The sequence below is a fragment of the Porites lutea genome, chromosome 8 (assembly GCF_958299795.1).
Source record: "Porites lutea chromosome 8, jaPorLute2.1, whole genome shotgun sequence".
Lineage (NCBI taxonomy): Eukaryota > Metazoa > Cnidaria > Anthozoa > Scleractinia > Poritidae > Porites > Porites lutea.
The window spans coordinates 26,406,925-26,430,383 of NC_133208.1; the positions used below are offsets into that span (position 1 = coordinate 26,406,925).

A 23,459-nucleotide genomic window follows, 5' to 3' on the forward strand; every position below is an offset into this window, starting at 1 on the left:
AAGACAGTAAACTCTCCAAGGGCTGAGACTTCAATAGTTAGTCGTTTCCTCGAGATAGAACGGAGAAAATGGTTTTGTAATTTATAGTCAGTTAAAATTTAAATAAAGGGTTTTCAGCGCTACTTTCTGTATGTGTGTGTGTTTTGTTTATGTATCCGATTGTTTTAAAGATAAATAGAAGAAATGGAACGTTTCTCGTGTTGCCGGGTGATCGCATCGCTTATTCCTATTTTTTTAATAGACGTTTCACTCATTAGTCTCGCTTGCTTTAGCAAAGCGAGAATCTTAAAATGCAGTTCGGTTTTTTTTTTTCGGTGGGACCTAGTTTGAAGGCCACGCGTTCCTAGCGAAGACCGTGGAAACTGGGGATAAGAATCGTGACGACTTTCATTGCATGGAAATGAGTCTCGTGATGAGCATGTGGTTTATTTTGGGGGATGACTGGAATAACGCGCAATGTTTATCACTTTTAAGTGCTTTTCTTCCATGCAAGAAATCAGACTTTGTCTTTTGCGTTAAAACAGGTTACGTTTCATGCTTATGACATAGTAAACCGATAAAATCGTAAGTGCAAAACAGACATAACAAAAAGTAAAACTGTAAACTCTCTCTGATCTTATGGTAATTTGGTTCTGACCTTCACGATCACGTGCGAAAAAGTAAATACAGCTAAACGTGATAGAAAGAATAGTTTTGTAAAGACGTGTTCCGGGTCATGGTAGCACAGAATCTGGGGATGAAAATCGACACGATGCTCTCAATCTCAGTGAACGCTTCGAAAAACAACGCGCAATTGTCCGAATGTTATGTTTTGAGACGAAAAACTTGGAAAGATTAATGGATTATACGGTGATGTCGCTTACAAATCCACACACCATTCGTGGTAGACCCACACTAAAAGATGTCGAGCGTTTTCGGAATGGTTCGTTCTACGAATTCTGTCGTTTGAAAGCGTTGATAACTTTGAAAGAAGTGAATACATCAGATTTTGAAACAAGGAAGAATGTTCATGAGCAGAACTTCGATGATGAGGTAAAGAACAACACGCAAATCGTCGTTAATTTACCTCTCGTGTTCAACAGCCTGATTCTTTTCCTTTTTTTCATGATGCTGGATACTAAATTGTAACGAACAACTTGATATTTCGTACATCATTAATATTATTGTACAGGCGATGATAAATGTCGAGGAAACAAATCTTGGGCCGATTTTGGAATCTTTGAATCTCAAATGAAATTCAATGAAATTGCCTGATTTGACTAACCTGATCTAGAATTCTTATGTACTTGCGAAATACTGTAGGAAAACGGCATAAAAAAAGAATTCAAATTCATTTTCGGCGACCGAAATTTACGGCTTCGAGACAGCACTTCCGTTTGCTGTCCACTTGCTGTCCACCGCAACAGATGATGACGGAAATGACGTAGTAAGGTAAAAGTGTTCAAGATCAGAGCAATAAAAGGAGATGGTAAACCTACACGACTTTTACCTCATGCCAAAATGCTGCTCGTTCCAATAAAGTTTTTTTCGTCTGCTGGATAGATTATGCTCTGGAAGGTTCTACATTTTCACTGAGTAAATGTTATTTTACCCGCATGTTACACACTGAGAGATCATCACACACATATCGACTTACTGTGGCTATTAGCGGGGAAGAGCGTTGCGTGACGACATTAAAAACGGCTGTGTAGCAGACTATTTTGAGGCATGATGGTGAAGCTTTTTATTACGGCTGAATGAGGGTTCCAATTTTCTCCAAAGTATCTTCTGGATCTGAATAACTAAGCGATTTTCTTTAGTCCATGAATGTAATGTTTTTGTGTAATGCTGTATCACGTTAAGCCCAACTCATTAGTTTTGTTTGGAAAGTCTTAAATTATTACGGGTAGTGATTTACAGGTAGTGTGTACTGTTGCAATAAAACGTAATAATGAGTAGAGCGGAGGTACAAGGCAACTGTAATATCATCACGACTGAGCCATTCTTCGGTGGGTCCAACAATGTTACCTCTTGCGTCTTTGGCTGTTCGTTTTGCGACTGGGAAGTGGGAAGCCTTTACACAAGCGAAACCTGCTTAAAGACATCGAAGACTGTTGGCATGTACACAACAAATCTTCAGTCTTGAAAGATCTTTACTTCACTTAAAACTCTGTTGCCTTCGCATAGATCTCTAAGATCTTTGAAACTCCCTCTGCAGCTGATGTTTTGATTCTCGAATTAGCAGCGGTCTGTTGCTTTTGCGTTTCCAGTCTCATTCACTTCCGTCACCGAGAGATGCGGCTCACAACGAACTAAGTCACGTGGTACAAGTATCCTCCCTTATCCTTTTCTTTACTCGCCACTTCGCGCTTCTCTTCCGTCACCCTTCGGACGACCTGCTGTGCACCAACGAGAATATAGCTTGCGGTTATTGATTTTCAGAATGGCGAACAATAAAGTCTATCTGGATCAGGTAAAAAGCAAAGAAATCCTTTACAGTAGATTCATAAAGATCCCATTGGGCTAATTAATCGTGCTAAGCGACAGGTATAAACATTTTTCGAGGTGCGACTTAAAATAATTAATGTATTTATTCACAGGCAACTCCTCTGGACCCTGTGCAGTAGATTGAAATCATAATTCAACTTTTTCACTTGCTGGCGGTGACTCTGAGGAATTATGACGAACCCCTGGGGAGGACGACTCTGCATATGAAAGGCAAGGGGATGCTCGTCGGAAATTTTGAATTAAACCCCTACAAGAGATCGTTCCAGGCGTAGCCCAAGCTTTTTTGACGCCTGAGAGACTATGTTACTGAAAACTCAGACAATACACGTATTTTTATATTTTTTCACATGCAACCCTAAACAAGACCTTCACGGCTAAATATAATACCGTTTTGCCCAGAACGCCGTAAGTGAGACCAAAATCCGAAATTTACACCCCGGCCTAAGCAAGACGACGAGCATCCCAAGCCCTTTTATATGCGGAGCGCCCCCCCCCCCCTCCCCGAGTGACGAACGCTCGCGCTCTATTCGCCTCCTCACTTCTTATCTTATCTACAAACAAGCGAGACTCAACGCTACTTAGAGCGTTCTTGTTAGGTACTAGAATGGAGTTTATTTGAGAACCAAAAGAGTAAAGGTTTACTTTAGAACCACTTGTTGCTTTCTGTAGAATTTTATACCCTGTACAATACTTTCTACAGAGTCAAGTAAACAAAGATTGACATTGTTGCTTGACAGGCAGTTTTTCTTTTCGCTTCGCTTTGACCTCGTTATCATGTTTTGCCCGAAAAATCAGTACAATTTCGCATTCGCCTCACCCCTTTTTCGGCCTTTTGAATGTCGAGAATGATTTGCTTGGTAAGGAAGGGGCATTTTATGTGTTTGGGAACGATAGAAAAAAATGGCAGGTAAAAATAAAAATCTTACCGGAATAAATATGACATCATCATGACCAAGTAGGACATGATATCACTTTTCTATTTATATATTATCATCTCAACAATATTTTTATGACGTCAAACCCTTGGGTATTCTGACGTCACTTGCTCTTTGCCAACTGAAAATAAACTATGACATCATCCTATCTTAATGAGATGCATGACGTCATCGGCGTTAATTTATTTCACTCAAAAAGTTAATTAAATCCACAAAAAGGGAACTAACCGGTGCCTTATCCAATACTTGAGTGGTTAAATGGAGGAGCAGAGTGACAATCAAGATTAGAAAAAGTAATTATGCGTATAGTTTTCTTTTGTAGTATGAAAAGAGGTTCGAGAGTTCACTCATGAGTGTTACCCCAAGCAATAATTAACAATTATTCTTTGAAATCGAGGTGAATAGTGGCAAAATATTTACCGAGCCACGAAGTGGCGAGGTAAATATTCCTAAAGCCACTATTCACCGATATTGAAAAGAATAATTGCTTTAGTATATACACACGAAGTGATCTCAACAAAATCAGCGAGGAAACTATTAAAAAGTACGATTTGATTGACAGATCAGGTCAGCTAGACACGCGACAGTTTAAAAATAGATCTTTGTAGAATTTTCAAACATGGCAATTCACAAGCTTATCACTTCGCAAACTTCAATGGAACCGCTAAAAGTTTGCATTGTTTCCTTACCTGAGAAGAAAAGAAGAGCTTCGTTGTTTTCTGTTGACTCGCAAGGTTTATAGCCGAAAAGGTTTGTTGTGTCGTTCTTCGCATGAAGTGCTGACAGAAATGGCGATTCGGTTCCTCGAGGTAAGACGTCGTCTTCATGTAGCATTCTTTCTCGTGTTTACTTGAAACGTAAAATTTCTGCAAACATTTGCTTTCAAATTTGTTTGTCATAAATAAACTTCGTTGTTGGGCCAAATTTTTCTTGTTAGGAAACGCTGAGTTTACAGAACGGCGTCTTCTAGGCGAATAAACGGGAGTTGTAAACAATCCATCGACCACAAAACTCAACAACAGTAAATGGAAAAACGCTTAAATCACCAAGATCACTGAGTGTGTATATACTAATAATTAGTATATACACACTCAGTGATCTTGGTAATTTAAGCAATCTGATCGGTTCGCTATCTCGGACTATTCAACAATATTCACCTCCTAGCGAGTGGGTAATGTGTGAGGTCGTTTTTTTCCCCATTTTCTTAGAGAAAGATCTTTTAAAAGTCGACAAAATCCTAGGGTTGACTTTTTTTCAGCCAAGAAAAGACTTCGAAGGATTCAAAACGGCGTTTTTCCATTTACTGTTGTTGAGTTTTGTGGTCGATGGATTGTTTACAACTCCCGTTTATTCGCCTAGGAGAGGCCGTTTTGTGAACTCAGCGTTTCCTAACAACAACGTTTCCTAACTCAGCGTTTCCTAACCGAATCGCCATTTTTGTCAGCACTTCATGCGAAGAACGACACAGCAAACCTTTTCGGCTATAAACTTGGCGAGTCAACAGAAAACAACAAAGCTATTCTTTTCTTCTCAGGTAAGGAAACAATTCAAACTTTTAGCGGTTCCATTGAAGTCATTACGCTGTTGATTGCGAAGTGATAAGCTTGTGAATTGCCATGTTTGAAAATTCTACAAAGATCTATTTTTAAATTGTCGCGTGTCTAGCTGACCTGATCTGTCAATCAAATCGTACTTTTTAATAGTTTCCTCTCTGATTTTGTTGAGATCACTTCGTGTGTATATACTAAAACAATTATTCTTTTCAATGTCGGTGAATAGTGGCTTTAGGACCACTATTCACCTCGATTTCAAAGAATAATTGTTAAATATAGCACAGCCAGTACTATGGCTAGCTATTGTGCTTCTCTCGGAAAGATGGATGGGAAGTATTTTTCCTTCTGACTTGGCGGCCAACAAGCTTCTTTTGCGATCGTTTGAAAAACAGACCTGTGAATGAACCATGGTGACAAAGTTCTAGTTTAGTAAACGACTTACAGAATCTGCTTTTGTTTCATCTTTTGGTTCACACCAGAACATAACTTTCAACTTCTTCCTTTTGCTTCTGTCACTGTGGTAAATATAACTTAAATGATTTCCTTCCTACCTGTCTTGAAAGGCGTTAACCTTGATCTAAAAATGTTTTAGCACAGGGCTTGCTTTTTACGTCCCCCCAGCTTATTTTTTTTAATTGGTAGTTATGTTTCAGTGGTACTAGATTTCCATACTTTTATGTGAAAATTTACCTCATAGGACCCGTTCTCGAATTTTCCCCAATAGCTGACTGCCATTGAAATGTTAAGTTTTACGGGTTTGTATAATAATGATATATTGCATACGTAATTTTGGGAAAATCCACTCCAGTTCCTCCCACGTCATTAATAAGGCAAAAGACAAAATCTGAAACCAGTATGAGTTTTACTGGTACTAGATAATGCTGGTAGCCATACTGGGTACAGATTTTTGATCTGGCGTGGAAACGTTTACTGGTATTTTAAAAAATAATGTGGCACTACCTCTCGTTCTAGACTGAAATCTGTCTTTTGGAAGACTACTATGTTATTAGGGACTTGTCAGAAATTAGCAGGGGGGAGGGGAGGTGGAGATTTTCAGTTAAGCGATGAAAATAAAATGACCCTCCCTAGGTAAGGGATTAAAATGTCCTGACCCTCCCCTGGAAAGCGTCCTAAAATTCTAGGACCCTCCCCTGAGTCCGAATTCTTATGCAGTGGTACAAGGAAAATAATTCAGTACTTTCAAAAAAGCCATTTTGTACTGAAACTGACCTACGATGGACATGCAAATGTTTCTTCTGTTGGCAAACAGGGATTATGACAGTTTCTCTTTCACGTAGCCTGAAATCCATCCGATTGCTTCGAGTCGTTTTCTCCTCTCAACAACTGAGGGAGTAATAACGACTTGAATTAATCGGATGAAATTCTTTCACGACTATAAGAATCAAAGACGAATAATTTTCGCGAAAAAAAGTTAGACTTCTGAATGTTTTTTCAGTGGAGATCACTTCAAGTGATGCTCCAAACGGGGGCATGTCACAAAACAGCATGCTATAGAAATGGGTACATTAAAACCTTATCAACCACAATCAAGTAGGAGAAGTTGCCCTTCTACACAAGGAAAATAATGATCAGCATGCCAGGAAATCAGAATTGCATGTCATGATTTTCATATATGGTTTGTATTCTCGTAAAACATAATATTGAAGCATCCCTTCAAGATCGTGGTGGCTTATTTTTTTGTGACCTCCCTCTTTTCCTGTCATTTTTTTTCATAACCCTCCCTTTTGGAGGGCTCAAAAAACTCTGACCCTCCCCCGTTTTCCACCCCCCCCCCTTCCCCCCCTGCTAATTTCTGACAAGTCCCTTAACAATGGTATTATCGGCAGTAATGGGCGCCATATTTGAAATTCTCATCAGTACGATATGTTGCTAATTATGAAATGTCCACTACATAACCTTTGTTTGAACTGAGTATGACTATTTACTGGAACAACAACTGAACAACTCGTATCTTTTTTTGCATGTAAAAGGCCCTGAAAGACTTATTTTTTGTCTTTGTTAACAGTCGAGAAGCCAGCTGTTTTTTAAAGTGATAAAATGATTTCACACCACTAATTAGTAGCTATCTATAAAGGTCTGCGTCAGTGGCTTTGCCGAGACATCAATTAATAATTGCAGACTCGAAAACTGTAAGACCTAAGTACTTACATTCAACTCTTTCTTAACGGATACTTCCCGTAGATGATATGTAGCCTGTTCCAGGTGTTCAGATAGTGAAGAATGGCTCACCTCTCTTTGTGCCTTCCCCTCTGTCTAAACACCTGGAACAGGCTAAGGGAGATTTTGAGTTGGTTCTCATCATTCTTTATTTACTTTCTTTGAAACCTTATACGGCGGACACCTCTCTTAGAGTGCGACTACTAACGATGTCTGTGGTCGAGAGAGCTGAAGGCGCAGTTTCCTGAGTAAGAGCATTTGAAAACTGTAAGACGAAAGTACTTACATTCAGCTCTTGAATTCTGTCCAGTAAGTACAGTACTTTCTTCTTCTGCAGGCGGATGGAACAGAGCTCTTCCACTTTGTTGATGGTCATTCTTCTTGGAATGCCTACCTCACAAGCATGATGACAGATGGTACATGGGGTGATCACGTGATTCTACAGGGCGCGGCAAACTGCTTTAAAACATGCATTCACGTGATTAGCAGTCTGCCGCATCGCCATGACGTTATGATCTGCCCAGAGTATGATGTTATTGGTAGCAACCGACTTGTGCTGGGTCACGTGCACGAGCTTCACTATGTTAGTCTTATTCCACGTAAAAGAGGTTAGGTTGTCTAATGTAACTATGACATAAGATTTATAAGTTTAGCCTGCGTCGCAGACGTCATTTAACCTCGGTTAGTAACGTCTGCGAAGCAGGGCCGATATCCTTGTTCTGGACAAGTTCAAGTTCAAGTTCATTTGTTTTAAAACACTTATTCAGTTGTAATACAACAACAATAAGAAAAAAAGAAGTAAAAACAGAGCTAACTAAACATTGAATTAAACATAACAAAGGAAAAAATTGTGTAGCAGGCAAAGGAGCCAAGCTTTCGAGTTGGTTACTACCACAGAGCGTTTGCAGTGGGTGGAGGTTATACAGTAGTCAACAAATTACCCGCGGAAATGCTTCTCGTATTTCCCTTCAACCTGATTGGCAAATCGACAATGGCTTTTTTAACAGACCAATCATGGCGCGTACTCAAATCCTGGTACACAGCAAGGATTTCGGCGCTGTTTCGCAGACGGACCTAGTCAGAGTTTAGTTTCGTCAGTGGCACAGGCTACAGCAACTTAAGTTTGGCATTTTTTTGTGGATGTCAGGCGGATGAAAGTTATGGCGTACCTTTGGGATTAGTCATGTAATAACATTTGTCTGACTTGCAAATTAATCTAAACAACAGCTATTTGTGTAGGGAAGTGGACTCGTTTTGTGCTATTAAATAAAAGATGATCACATGCAAATTTCCTTCAAGTTGGCGGCAAATCTTTGAAAAGCTTCAAAGAATGAAATTTCTTGGATAGAAATTTCTTACGATTGTGTTGTCATTGAAGGATATCGAACCAGGACTAAAAGGTCCTTTGGAAAGCTTTCCTTCCATTAAGTTGCAATCGGTAGCTGGTTAAGAATATCCGTGTCTGAGTCAAAAGGCCCCCTAGTTTTAATTACGGAACCAAGCTTTCCACCTGTGCGGTGGTCATCCATTATTACGAAAAGTTCGTCATAGCTCAATGCGCCTGTATAAATGACGGAGCCACCTTAAACCTTTGCTAATTACTAAAATAAGCTCCTAGGGAGGGCGCACAGGGATAAAAATGACGGAAAGAAGGGAAACCTTCTTCGGGGAAAAAATAGAAAGGAATGCTTTCAGTTGAACATTTTTGAGAAATATTCCTGACAAAAGGCGTAACCTAAGGTTCTCTTTTTTGCCACTTAAAATACCCCTTTGTGTGCAACTGTCAATTGATTTTAATACTAATACTGATATTAATTCTAATACTGATATTAATACTAATACTAACACTAATACTTATACTATTACTAATAGTAATACTAATACTGGAGGTTGTTTGCAATAGACTTCTCGAGAAATTTCCCCTTGCACGATATTTGTCATATTCCGCTCAACCCCCTTTCCATATTTTATCTACATATTTTTCTATTTATTTAGTTTAGTTGCCTTCCTTTAGAGTTGTTCAGTTCCTTTCAGGAATTTTGCTCGCAGATCTGTAGATTATTTGTTTGGGAAAATTCGATATTGAATCGAATGGGATGGCAAGAATACGTCTCTGAACACCGCTTTATCCTCCTTTCTTTTATATTTGGCTAAGCCTTTTCTCGTTATGACGTCACTGTGTCAACCCATCCGAACGAATCCAGATAAAAACGTAGGGGATATGGAAATTTTTTATCTCTTTGACTGAAAATGAATTGAAAATGTGTTATCGTTTTAGTTCCAAGCGAGATCATAGCACGAGGACCAAAAGCCCAGATTGCGTATGAAAATGCTTTGAAGATAGGAAAAGTGAATGTGTACCGAGCCCGAATCATGCTGATTGGTCAAGATCGAGCTGGAAAGACAAGTTTGAAGAAATCCTTCTTAGGTCTGCCATTTGACCCTGACGAAGACAGTACAGAGGGAATTGAAGTTGACCCATCCAAATTCGAAGTTTATGTCGATCAAGTAAAGAACTGGAAACGCACGGATGAAAAGCTAGGAGTGTCTCAGTACGCTTCCGATCTTGCAAAGATGGCGGCTAGAAATATCCAAAAAGATGAGGACGAAAAAGGAGAAGGTGAAGAAAACGATTATGAGGACAACAATATAGACGAAGATGACGAGGACAAGGACGACGACGACGACGAAGAAGAAGAAGAAGAAGAAGAAGAAGAAGAAGAAGAAGAAGAAGAAGCAAAGGTGGATCGACTTCTAGACGCAAACAAACATACAGAAATGGGTCAGGTAGGTGATCGAAAAGCAACCCAAATTGAAACAAACAAACAATAAAAGCATTGAAATAGAATTTCTCGTACCGTAACATACCACTAGCCTCCTCCGCAGGCAACTCCTATTGTAACGGTTCCCTCACCGTTCACTCCCCACTCTCACGCTCGGTATCTGAAACAGGACTGTGAAGCTTGCGGAGGAGGCTAACATACCAAATAATCAAAATTCGCTGGCAAGTGCAAATTAGCTACTGTGGACTAACCCCGGTTCTGGATTATTATTGCATCTTTTATATGTGCAAATAAAAAAAGCAAATATACAGTTATAAAAGTACTTTTGTTTTGATTTATTATATTTACTAACCTTGTAGTTTGGTTTTGACGCCCCTGGAGAACCTCAGGTGTTAAAGCAAGCAGTGGTAAACTCACAAATGAATCAGGTCAGTTAAAGAGTTTCTTTGGTTGTAGCCTTACTAATAATGTAAAGATTCAGATAAGTTGGGTTTTAGTTTTACATTTCACTAGCCTTTCGAGAATCTATAGGAAAATAACGTCACTGAGATAAGTCTTTAGAAAGTGCAAGAGGAAAAAAAGAAATTTTGGTGCTTTTGCAGATCCAGTTTTTGTTTTTATGCGATTTTCTAGACAGGAGAACTTGTTTCTACTATTCTGGAGAAGGTTTAACTTTGTTATAAGGCTTCCTTTTATCAAGACGTTCGTCTAACGCGTCAGTACATAAGGGCGAAACAGGCGCCCTAGCTTCAGGGTATTAACGCTCTGCTAGAAAAAAAACACTCGCCTACCAGGGAAAACTGTCTGTTTGCTTTTAAACCGTTCACACATGAAGCGCCCGTAACCGCCTGGTTAGATCCACGTCCCTCATACCACTTGTGACGTCATCCGTTTTAACGGTCATAGACAACTGTGGTACCTAACTTGTGCAGGAGAAAGAGATCTTTCAAACCATACTCGAACAAACACGTTTCAGTCAAATGGGCAAGAGAAACACAACAACAATAACAGACAATACAGTTAACCGTTGAATTCCAATGAATATCTTGTTCCACTACCCTTTCGTACTTTCTTTACAATACTTATACTTAATACCGAAATGAAGCCTAGTCAATTCCCAGCAAAGGGAAAAAAGACGGGGGAAGGAAAGGGGAAGACACGTAGAGGAGAGGAAGCAAAAGATGAGGAGGCGTTGTCGCTTTTTGCCTTCAGTGCGTGTAAGAACGTTCGAAGCTGTTATTGTGCTTGACGAACCAAAGCCAACGTAGTGCTCAACTGGTTAACAATTTTCCGGGTAGTTTTGTTTTTTTTTTGTCAGGTGGTGACCTGGAAACGGCTCAACTAGCTTTAAACAGCGTTTTGTTTTAGGTGTAAGGTCACAGATTTTGAAGGTGCAAAGATGAGACTGGAACAGGTGTAACAACAGTTTATTTCTTCTCCAAGCTGTTGCAGCGTACTGTAAGACTTTCAGGTTTTGAGGATTTAAACTGAAATGATGACTTCACGCAACACGTCGGGTTGTACAGCTGAACTCAAGGCCTCTCAATTGAAGTCTCAAGTCACTAGACTAGCTTACAACGTGGTTCTATTTATACTGATTTATTATGTTAATTGGTTTAAGAAAAGAAGGGTAGTGTTGATATACAGAAAGTAGGTGTTTGCCGTTGATAAAAGTCGGCCAACAAAAGAAATTGAAATTAAGCTGGGTTCCGCTTAGCCTACGCCACAGAGAGCAGTTTTCTGACCCCATTTCTTGGGTATGCCTTGCACCAGGGTTGCCCTCCCTGCTTGTCAATAGTCCGTGATCTGCAGGTTATAAATACATTCTCCATATTCTTTTTCAAGATGTTCTGTACATATATTTCAGTTCTATTAATGAGACTAGATTGTGTGACCCTCATTTAGGATTTCCAGTGCTCGTTTTATCTCGGGCGATCCCTCTACTAGAATTGCAGTACCTCGAATTACATAGTCATGTATAAAAACTGGTAGGATCGCTTCTATCAGGAAAAAGTGCGCGTGAGAATACAGTTACAGTACAGGTTGTCCCACCATGCAGATATCGATGTTGAAATCAGTCGTGTATGGAAGGTCCTCTTTTTCTGAAGGACCTACATTGAATGGAAAGACAGGCCCTTGCATAACTCTCCAACATACATATTTTAATGCATTTGGAAAAGGAGCTTGTGAACCAGTTTATTAAACGCTTTAAACAATTTTTTAGGGCACATCCGGCAAAGACAAAGAAGATACAAAAACGGACGTCCCAACTGAATTAAACATCGACCCCACTTTGCCTCCGAAGGAATTTACAGATCATCTTGTTGAACTTCTGAAAGGTTTAAATCTTCAGAGTGATGCCACATCAACTGAACATGACATCACCGTTGATCTCTGGGACTTCGCTGGTCAACATCTTTACTACGCGTCGTACCCAGTTTTTTTATCGACACGAGCAGTTTATATGTTGGTGTATGATCTCAGCAAAGGATTAAAGGAAACTGCTCAGCCATGTTTCCGACAAGGAATTTGGGAAGTTCATCTCACTAATCCAAATAAGGAAACGAATATGGAACATTTATTGTCGTGGCTAGTTTCCATCAGTAATATGCATATATTACAGCCAGAAGTGAATGAAGGGAAAACACCAGTGGATGATCTGCCCTATGTTCGCCCTCCAGTATTCATTGTGGGAACGCATGCGGATAAACCACATCAGGATATCAAGGAGATTGAATCGCAGATTCAGAGGGAGATATTTGGGAAGGACTTCGCATGTCACGTGATTCGCCCTTTCTTCTACGTCGATGATACGCAAGGATCATCTGATGAGAGAGTTGTCGCACTTAAGGAGCGATTGTTTGAAGTTTTGGGGCAGGAGCCATACATGGGTGAGGAGATACCAGTAAGTTGAAAGAGAAACGCTGAATTGGTAACTGCGGGTCAGGCCCTAGTTGTTTAAAAGGTGGATAGCGCTATCCAGGATCATATTATACGGTTGACGCCATAAGTGGGTCAAGTTTGCATTTGCTTCTCTTCCTTGTTCCGAAAGTTTTTTTTTCGCCGGATACTGCGGTTTCCCTTTTAGGCCCCTTTCCTAACAAAAGTAATTTTAAATGAGTTCTTATGCAACAGATTCAGGAAACTTTTGAGATGAAACTCTCATCCAAACCGAATTTGTGTTCCGATGAAATCTTTTTTGCCATTTATTCGGAAATAACACCCCCTGAGGTATTTTTAAACAGGACATTTTTATTCTCCGTCTTACAGTATGGTTTATCCACTCCTTTCCTCCGCTCAGGTTACGTCATTTTCTAAAGTAAGGAATACCCTACCCTGCTTTCCGTAGTATGTTTTATGTTAACCCAGACTTCAAAATCTATAACCTCATTTTGGCTTTATGCGCTTAATAGGCTTCCTACCTTATTTGGCCTGTTATATTGGCCTGGATTTTGTCACAAACGCCTAAGTTGTGGCTTAAACAATAACTTTATGCTGTATGTCTATATTTGCTTTTCAGGTGGTTCAACTTCGAGAAAGTTGTTCAAACTCTGGTTTCCAAAAGAGTGCACTATTTAAACCTCGAAGAACTTCAGGAGATTGTGCAGGAAGTGTGTTTCATTGAAAAAGAGCATGAAGCTGACACTATGTTGGATTTCTATCATGACCTCGGCATGATTGTCAGACATCGTAACACCATAGTACTTCAAGCTCAATGGCTTATTGAGGTTTTTAAACAGCTCATCACCATTCGTTCCTTTAATGACATGGTAAGGAGAAAAAACTTCAAGTCCATAATCATAGCCTTGTTTAGTTTAACCCTCTGGGCGAGTTGTTCAAAGCTGGGTTAAGATAACCCAGGGTTAGTGCGAGATTTGAATTCAGATTTGAAAGCTTAAAAAGCATTTCAGTTTTAATTTTTTTTGTCTGCAAGTTGATGATTGGAAGCTCTAAAAATAACAGAGAAAATTACCCGAGAAAATGCTTTTGGACGCCAGAAAAAGAAACCCGTGTTTAATTTAACCCCGGGTTAAGCGCTAATCGATCTTCGAACAACTGGGCCCTGAAGTTCAAGCAATTCCCTACCCCCACCGTGGTACACTAACTAAAGGGGTGGGGGTTGGGGCGAGTTTAACTTGTTGAACGATTGTTGCATAATGGGTTATGATTTTAAAGAAAAAAGAACGGAAACATGAATAGGAACCTGCCGACGGATATTAGTAAGGTAAAAACAGGCAAAATGTTCATATAACGCTTTTTTGGAAATTTGAGCGACGCCTTGTTGTAGGTTTGAGCTATTGACCGAAACTCAAGCGACTAAGCCACGTGTCGAGGGCTTCGGAAGCTAAATGCGGTTTATTCCATCCTTAATATTTTTAGGACGGACCAATTTTACCTTTTTACCTTTTCCAATTCAAGGAGCTTCAGCCTCTGAACTATTACAATCTATGACAGCAATATAATAATTTTAAGATATATTGCTTTTTCTAACCTGAAACATTTTATTTTGCACCGTATATTTGTGTTGGACGTAGCTGCATTGCAGTTTGTTGGTCGCTCAATATCGGTACTATTTCTGACAATTAAATACTTATGTTTTATCCATTATTAGTTGTTTTTATGTCTATAACACTCCCATTTACACACACCCTCCCTCCCTTCTCTCTTACCCATTGCTTCAGTGGAGACTTAGGAACCCTTTCATTAGGGATCCCATACTTTAAACACCTGTAATGCCACAAAGGTTGCTAGGTGAATCTACTGCTTTAAAAGTTTTTTTTTTTTTTTTTTAATACAAAGCAAGGACATAATAAGATGCATCTGTACCCATTTCAGAGCACCTTAATTTCATGACCAGTATGATCGCGCTTCGATGTTAAGAATAGATCACTTTAGGAAATATTTTAAAGTATTATCTTAAGTTCCCTGATAGCAAGGTCTCTCACGGGGGGGAAAAAAATGAGAGCATGGAGAGAGACCTCTTCCGGAGCCCCACGAGTTCTTCAAGTAGCCGCGCCGACAAGATTTATTGATGAAACTGATTGAAAGGAACAACTTAGTTTCAGTTAAAATTGAAAACATAGTATTGAATAGTTTTCCTTTTTTGTCCAGGTGGGATGGCGACTTTTTATGCAAATGTCTTCAAATTCAGTGAGTGCTAAGCGCAGCCAATAGCTTTTATGCTCTTGGGGCCAAAAGAGAAATAAAGATTCTTTAATTTTAAAGGATTCTTTATCATGTTTTTTATTTTAATAACTTTAATTCGGTCTATTCGTTATTGGTAGGACCCAAAGCATTCTAAACTGTGGACGGAAATGGAAGCAACAGGTGCTCTCAAAATAGAACTTGTTGATTACGTATTTTCCAAGTTTTGTGAGGAAGACAGTGTCAAGGAAGATATACTGAACATGATGGAGCAGTTCGGATTGATTGCCCAGTTTGCCCCCTCACCCAAAGATAAAATGTACTTTGTACCCTGTCAACTTAAGACGCCACCTGGACCCATTTGTCAAATGGAGCCATCGACTTCAGATCCGTGCCCACTGTACCTACGCTTTTTGGGAGGGTTTGTCCCTCGCGGTCTTTTCTGTCAGCTTGTGTCACGATTAACAAGATGGTGTTCTGAGAGTGGATTCAAGCAGAAGCCACATTTTTTCGATGGAGCATCTCGGTTTTTTATTGAGAAGGAGCCCTTTCATCAGTTAATCCTTCTGTGCAAGAAAAGAGTCATAAAGATCATCTTAAAGAAGCAAAAAAAGCAAGACTATCTTGAAGCAAACAAAGCACCAATTCCTGAAACTAACGACGTGGCGGTAGCTGTGCGAGAGTTTTTGGAAGAGGCAATGCAGTCACTAATACGGGCGCTGCCCTGTTGGAATAACCTGTCGTATGACTTCAGTATCGCATGTCCTGAATGTATGCAAGAGAGGGAAGGGTGTTCTAACCACGGTCAGGTCTGTTGTACTCACGAGGACTGTCTGTGCCTTCTAAACATTCTGGAAGGAGGGACACCTAGCCAGTGCCAAAAAAGTTATGAGACCCCGACACTACCTGGACTGAAGAAATGGTTCTCTTTCAAAGGTAACTACATACAGTCTAACCTCTCGGTACGGACACCTCTCTAATACGGACACCTCTATATTACGTACAGTTTGCAGTATCCCGACAAAATTCTCATATATTTTCTTTAAAAAACCCCTCTATAATACGGACTCCCTCTAATACGGACAACGGACACTTAAACTCGGCCCCAGAGAGTAAATTCATATAAACTTAACCTCTTTATTACGGACACTGCGGTGATCAGGTGAATCCCGAATCCCGGTCAGATGAATCTGCACAGGGTGAATCCTGTCTGGCTGATGAGCTATGCAAGTGCAGTCGCTGTATACCAAACAATTAATTTGCAAAAGATGTACAGAGGAACATAACCGACTTTTTTAAGGCTTGAATAACTACAGATCGCATAAAGATCTTTTTTAATTACATTTTGTAATCTAGTTATTGTTTACTGCACATGCAAAAATAGAGAAAGACGCTTTCAGAATTGTGCTTTACGTTACAACTTTTTACATGCAACATTGCGCTGTACATAGCTCGTTTCGTCTTACAACAGTGACTTGTCTACGACTGTACATCTGATATGTACAGTGTTGTATGCTAAGGAAAGACAGTGTCTTTGTACTGTGAATTAATAACTTGAAATGCAGTTTAAAGACGAGTGTAAGCCTGGTTTTAGCTACTGAACACTTAAAACTGTAAGTGGAGTGATAAAAGTGACGTCATCGTAGTAACCTCTTTTATACGGACACCTCTCCAATACGGACACTTTGCTCTGTCCCTTCGGTGTCCGTATTACAGAGGTTCGACTGTATCTACTTGGGCAGTGGATAAGTTTCAGAAGTGATAAAGTTTTATTTTCTTCAACATCGGCTGACACTGATCGAACAAAAGGTTAAATTCGGAGACGTGGCTTTTTAGACAAAGGTGTTAGAGAACTAAGAGTTAAGCCCGATATTTACCTTGCTCTTTGCTGGGGCAGCACCATTTTCTTCAAGTGGTCCCAAATCAGGGGCACCCAAGCCCTTTTCTTTTTTTTCAAAATTAAAATTCTTTGTTTGAAGGAGCAAATATTGCCTAGGAATTTCTTAAGCTCGAGGAAGGCTAAAAATTTCTAGATATCCGTGCCGTTTTCCTACCAACTTACTCACGATATTCTGACAGAGGTTGTGTTTTTTCACATTTTACTACGGAGATATTGTAATTATTGTGAAAACAAAGGTCTATTGAAAATTTCTGTATAGAGACAAAACGTCAAGGTTGAAGCCTTATATATAAAATGACGACAACCAAGAAGTACGGTTATGTTCTCGAACTTTCGAGCGGACCCATCAGGATAGCTAACAACTTCGGATGAGACGAAAAAGTCACCTAAAACTTCCGAGGAGACCGAAGTTCCCCTAAGACGTCCGAAGAGATAAATAGTTTTTAGGGCAGCTCTGCTTTAAATTAACCACATAGTCTTCTTAAGCATAGAGAAAACCATTCAACACACTTCTGACGTATTTGGAAACATTAGGGCCATTTATACGAGGAAAAATAAGACTCGTCTAAAATAAGACGCAAACTTTCCGTATAAACGGCCATTTCGTCTAAAATAGGACGCGGTTTAGCTTAGACGCGTCTTATTAGATAAGACATGCTCGTATAAATGGTACAGTTCGCGTCTTATGTAAGACGCGTCTTATTTTTCCTCGTATAAATGGCCCTATTGTTGTTGGGTCTCCGCCCCTCAGCCGAGTGTGTACACTGCCCTCGCTAATTTTTCCTTGGATTTTTATTGTTCTTCTTCTATGGCTGTTATGAATACGTTGTTATAATCGGCCAATACGAAGCCTTCAGAAAATTCATAGTTCAGGATTTTGATAGACCGTGATACCTAAAATTGTTGTAATTATTCTGCATATAGTCTGCTTAGGGGGAGGCTGAATGGCAACTGTTTTGTTGTACATATATACCTTCACGTCCTCCACATAGTTTCCCATCCACTTTCAAAGTTAGGGGAATTAGTTTTTTTTTATTATTTTGAAGTTAAAAAACAATAAACAATTCCAACGGGTAAATGGGCGTATGTTGTAAAAGAATCCACTCTTACGTTAAAACATTTAAAAGACAAAAAAGGAAATCAATTAAGAATTTTGGACTAAGCGGAAAACCATGGTTAAAAAATATAAATAAACTTTCATGAGCATTGACAGACTTTTTTGTGCTTTGGAAGGAAGCAGTGTTACAAGAACCAGGCATACTGTTCCAGGCTCTCAGTTATAAATGTCGACAAGCATCGCTCTTCTGTTCGCTCCAAGTCCCCACTAACTAAGAGCCTATTAGTATAACAGACTATATCCAACTGGGCTTCAGTTAGCATGTATCGCTTTTTTAATCAGCCCGAAAACTTCAGACGTAATCAAAGGAAATAATACTGATTAAGTTATCCGTCTCTTAATAACAGAACTACCAGAGAAGCTCATGTTCAGTGATCTTCGAAAGAGGCAACTGGAGGTATGGGAAGAGACCGGCAAAACTGAGTTATCGGAGAATTTGAAGAGGAAGGCGCTTGAAAATGGCCTGGTTATTTCTGACAATCAAGGAAAGGGAAACTGCATGTTTTTTGCACTTTCCGAGCAGCTTGACCACGTAAAAGAAATTAAACTCTCCCACTCACAGTTAAGGGGAACCATTGTACAATATCTGAAGGACAACCCTACACTGGTTAGTTTATTTGTATAAGTAACTTATAGTGTTTTTTTAGTCTTCTTAATTCTAGTTATTTAAGGTTGCGTAACCCCCAGGTGTTGGGGTACTCACCAAAGTTTTAAACGGGGAGGCTCCGCCCTGAGGTCCAATCCTTTACTAATTTCTAAAAAAGTGATGATTGTTCAAAATCTTGGGTCGACAAGTATATTAACTAAGCAATTTATATGAAACTGCCATTATTATGTCGTAGTTTTTGATTTGTTGACTAAAATAAGAAAAGCCTCTATTGGTTGAGTCATGTCGACGAAGGAAATAAGGGCATCCTAAACAAAATAGACTGGGATGGATAATTTTGTTCACTAAATTTTTCTTGTCACTTTTATCGCTATTCTTTTTCCAACGATGACGTAATCTTAATGAGATGCTTGTCGTGACGTCATCAGTATTTATGTATTCGCGCCCTCTTTTTTTATGATATTCTTGTTCCAAAATTGAAGCAAGCGGTGCCTACTAAACTACTAAAACTGTCTCTCAAGGCTCCCAAACCAAAAGTTTTCTTCACCCCTTGAAAAAAATACAGAGATTAATATCGGCGATTACTCAACGAGTCTGGAAGTCAAAGTCAGTTTGAAACGTTAACCATTGAATTTTGGAGTAGAGAAAGTAATAAGATATTATTAACAAAACCGTTGGGCTTTTTTTTTAGTTAATACAATGTATTTTTTTCTTAAAGCCGGATGGAACACAGCTCTTCCACTTTGTTGACGGATATTCATCTTGGAATACCTACCTTACAGGCATGATGGCAGATGGTACATGGGGTGATCACGTGATTCTTCACGCTGCGGCAAACTGTTTTACAAAGTGCATCCGCGTGATCAGCAGTCTGCCGCATCACGGTGACGTAATGATTTGCCCAGAGTATGATGTTACTGTTGGCAACCGACTTGTGCTGGGTCACGTGCACGAGCTTCACTATGTTAGTCTTGTTCCGCCTAAAAGAGGTTAGGTTGTCTTATTTCACTTTAATTTAAGATTTTCTAATCTTGCCTTAGCAAATTAAGTTTGGGTGTTTTTTCCAGGCTTGATAGTTGAAATTTCTGGCCTACCTTGGGGATTTTTCATGTTATTTCGGCAATAATCGTACCTTCGTTTTTAGAAAGATTTTCCAACCGTTATCTTAAGCAGTTTTTAGACAGGTGCAATAAATTCTGCGCTCCAACTTGCTGGCATTCTACTGAGCCATTAGCAAGAATGAACTCGTCCTCTGCTATCACCCCTATAGAGCGTTTTCACATGAGGTCCTAGCGGTCATATTGGTGTTCCAAAACAATAAGACGGTGGCCATGTTGGTGTTCCAAAACAATTCTGTGGGAGTTGAACTCTTTTCTTATGTAAACGCTTCCTTTTTTCCAATAGATTTGCATAGATGCTGGCCACGTGAGTGAAAACGCCCTATTTCCCCAGTTCCTTCTGTAGGTACCGAGTCATAGAACAAGTACAACAAAAGAAACACCACAACCAAACAATAAATGCCCCAGGGGAACTCTATTGTTCGGATCCTTGTTTCTTTTGTGATGACGGTACCTCCAGAAAGACTCACTTCCCCTGTTCCTTTATTACTATTTCTCGATTGTTTCATACCACCATAAAATCGAGAAATAGTTGAACAACTATGTTAGGGCCTTTTTCATGGAGGTGGGGACCCCAAGTACTTGAGTTAACATGTGGCGGGTCACTCCACCTATCATGTAAACGTGATCAAATTTAGCCTGCTAAAACATCCGTTTCTCCTCGCTCTTCGCCTCTGGGGACGTTTCGCGCGGAGGAACGTCTGCGACTCAGCGACGGACATTCCATACTGATGACGTAAAATATGTCCAGAATCCGGTCAGAAGCCCTGATTGGTCGACGGAGTAGTTACATTGTTTTAACTATTGTTTACGAATGACAGACAAAAGACAAAAGGCCACAAAGGTCAAATGTAAACGCAATGAATCTCTAACAAACAGTCAATATTTGTGGAATATAGTCTTCTCCAGAAAAAGCATTCGAGTTTTGCTGGAGTTCGTTCGCAGATGAACACAACGCTTTACCCAAATCGACCAGGAGAAACCTAAAATTGAATAAATTTACATTTGGAACCCCATGACTACCAGATTTATCAAGTAAACATTGATTTGCGTCATCAGTATGGAATTTCTGTCGCTGAGTCGCAGACGTTCCTCGGCGCGAAACGTGCCCAGCGGCGAAGAGGGTGGAGAAACGGATGTTTTCGCAGCCTAGTTCAAATTAAAATGGGTGATTATATGGACAGGCGAGTTACCCCACCTAAGCGGCTTACCTCACCTACATGGGGTCCCCCACCTCCATGTAAACAGGTCCTGAGTGGTATTAGACACAGGCCATAAAGAGCTATTCATTGGGATGAAGGGCAGCAGGGCAGGGGCCAGTATTAATGAATGCAAAACTTTTACTTATTTATATTGAAGGTAATTTAGCAAATTTTATCCAACTCGCCACATTCGCCTAGTTTAGTACCTGCCGTTTTAATTAAGGTGGCTCGACTGGATTTTTTGGGGTTGATACCTCCCAACTTTGAGCATTAACTACGTCGGCATGCGTAAAGATATGGAAAAAAGGTTACCACAACTGTATTATATAAAGATGAAAATTTCTTATGATCTGGGTTTTATTGCAATCGGAGTCGCCATGGCAACGTAATGACTCCATTACGTTTTTCATTTATCTTTGTGTTTCTCTGTCCCAGGAGTTTTTTGAAGAAATCGCTTCAGGGAGCATGTACCTGCTATTATTGCCTCCATTATGGCAAAGTTTCAACAAATTCTATGAGAGCGTTTTCGAAATATTTTGAAAAGTAGTTTTAAGAATAATAAAAACAGTGAAATAGCATGCTACCTACACAATTCGCTAATATTTTAAGAAAATGATAAGCTTTGGGAACGAGGCTTCATCTCTTAGTGGTTTGATTCCATTGAAAACTGCATACGAAAAAAGAGGGAATTGCTCTGGGCGATCGCGAGTAAGAAGAATTTTGTTAATTTGCATTTAGCTGCTTTTGATACAGTTTTTGGACGTAATTTGGTCCATGGCTAAAAATTTCGCATTTTTCCAAAAACCGCTCGATAAATTGCTTTATAAATTCGACAATCCCGAGATCAATTGTCAAGAAATATTCCCTGCAAGTTTTAAGAACATTGAAAGCAGGGAAGGCCCTTAAATAGGGCCTCAAAGGTAGCCAATTTTCCCCCCAGATTTTGTGTTTACAAGTGAGCGTCCTCATTATTCACTGGCATTGTTTTCAACTTTCATATACACGTGCACATTTAGCAAAAAGATAGAATTTGCATCGAATTAGCGAATTGTGTGGCTAGCATGCTATTTCACTGTTTTTATTATTCTTAAAACTACATTTCAAAATATTTCGAAAACGCTCTCATAGAATTTGTTCAAACTATGCCACAATGGAGGCAATTATAGCAGGTACATACTCCCTAAACTGATTTCTTCATAAAACTCCTGGAACAGAGAAACACAAAGATAAATGAAAAACGTAATGGCGTCATTACGTTGCCATGGCGACTCAGTTGTGGTAACCTTTTTTCCATATCTTTACTCATGCCGACGTAGTTAATGCTCCAAGTTGGGAGGTATCAACCCCAAAAAATCCAGTCGAGCCACCTTAAGGTATATTTTTAACAACCGTTTTCCTCATTAGTTAAATATGAGACTGGAAGTCGCTTAGTAAATAGTGGCTAACAAGAACAACCACTAGATGAACTACAATTATATAGATAGGACGCCTTGATCATTCCAGTATAGTCACATGTCTTGATCAGTCAGAGACCTCTTACTAAAATAGAAGTCGATGGTAACAAGGAAATGTAGACAAAGTGTTTTTAAAGCTATTGATTGATTTTCATAATTAAGAGAGAGCATGGATTATCCATGGAGAGAGAACCTTTTAAAAAAAGGCGGATTAGTTGTTTTCTGTAATGAGATATCAACAGTATTTAGTTCTTACGTATTTACCCACAGAGATGTTTCTTTCTTGATTGTTTGGTATTATCTGTTATTATTATTTTTAATTATAACTCCACAGGTTGATTAGCATTATTTTGCTCATAGATCCTGCAAGCAACCCATCAGAGGTAACTTTACATCTGCTAAAGACTGAGGATCTTCCTGAAACAGGGGTACCATGGGATGACGGCCGAATTCCAACTGACATTTTGTTACTAACGGTAGAGGACTGTGAATTTCTAGCCTGCCTTTCGTATCTGAATTCCAGTTTTTGTAGAAGTTACTGCAAAGAACTTGGTTTCGTATACTTCGGGGAACTGGGAAGAGGTGAAATGAAGGTTAAAATGGCTGTAATGAAGTGCTACAAGGGTTCGATCACTGCTGGAGGTTCTGCAGTTTCTGTATCGGCAGCTGTCAGAGTCTTGATGCCCAAAGCGGTGTTTCTAGTGGGTATCTGCCACAGCTTAAAATCAAGTGAAGTCAAACTCGGCGACGTGGCTATTTCAGAGATGTTAATAACCTGTGTTCCATCCAGTGATGAAGTCGGCGACAAAGTTCCGTTGAAATCCCTTCTTTTGAAGCTGATCCCTAACGCTGGAGATGGTTGGAAAGCACCTTTAAAAGATCCCAAGGCATTAAAGGTGAAAATACACCGTGGCGATCTTCTGAGTGTTCCAGGTGTAATTGATAACAATGAATGCTGCGAGACACTCATCAAGCGATTT

At 39.6% G+C, this 23,459-nt stretch overlaps 1 protein-coding gene across 1 annotated transcript in view; it reads left to right on the top strand.

Moving 5' to 3' along the window:
* LOC140945430 (uncharacterized) overlaps positions 1-23,459 on the top strand; it is a 106,440-nt gene that overhangs the window by 32,187 nt on the left and 50,794 nt on the right. Inside the window, exons 9-14 of the mRNA XM_073394455.1 lie at positions 7,491-7,761; positions 9,432-9,940; positions 10,296-10,364; positions 12,161-12,842; positions 13,453-13,706; positions 15,222-16,017. Of these exons, the coding sequence (XP_073250556.1) occupies positions 7,491-7,761; positions 9,432-9,940; positions 10,296-10,364; positions 12,161-12,842; positions 13,453-13,706; positions 15,222-16,017 (2,581 nt within the window). The remainder of the gene's footprint in view (positions 1-7,490; positions 7,762-9,431; positions 9,941-10,295; positions 10,365-12,160; positions 12,843-13,452; positions 13,707-15,221; positions 16,018-23,459) is intronic.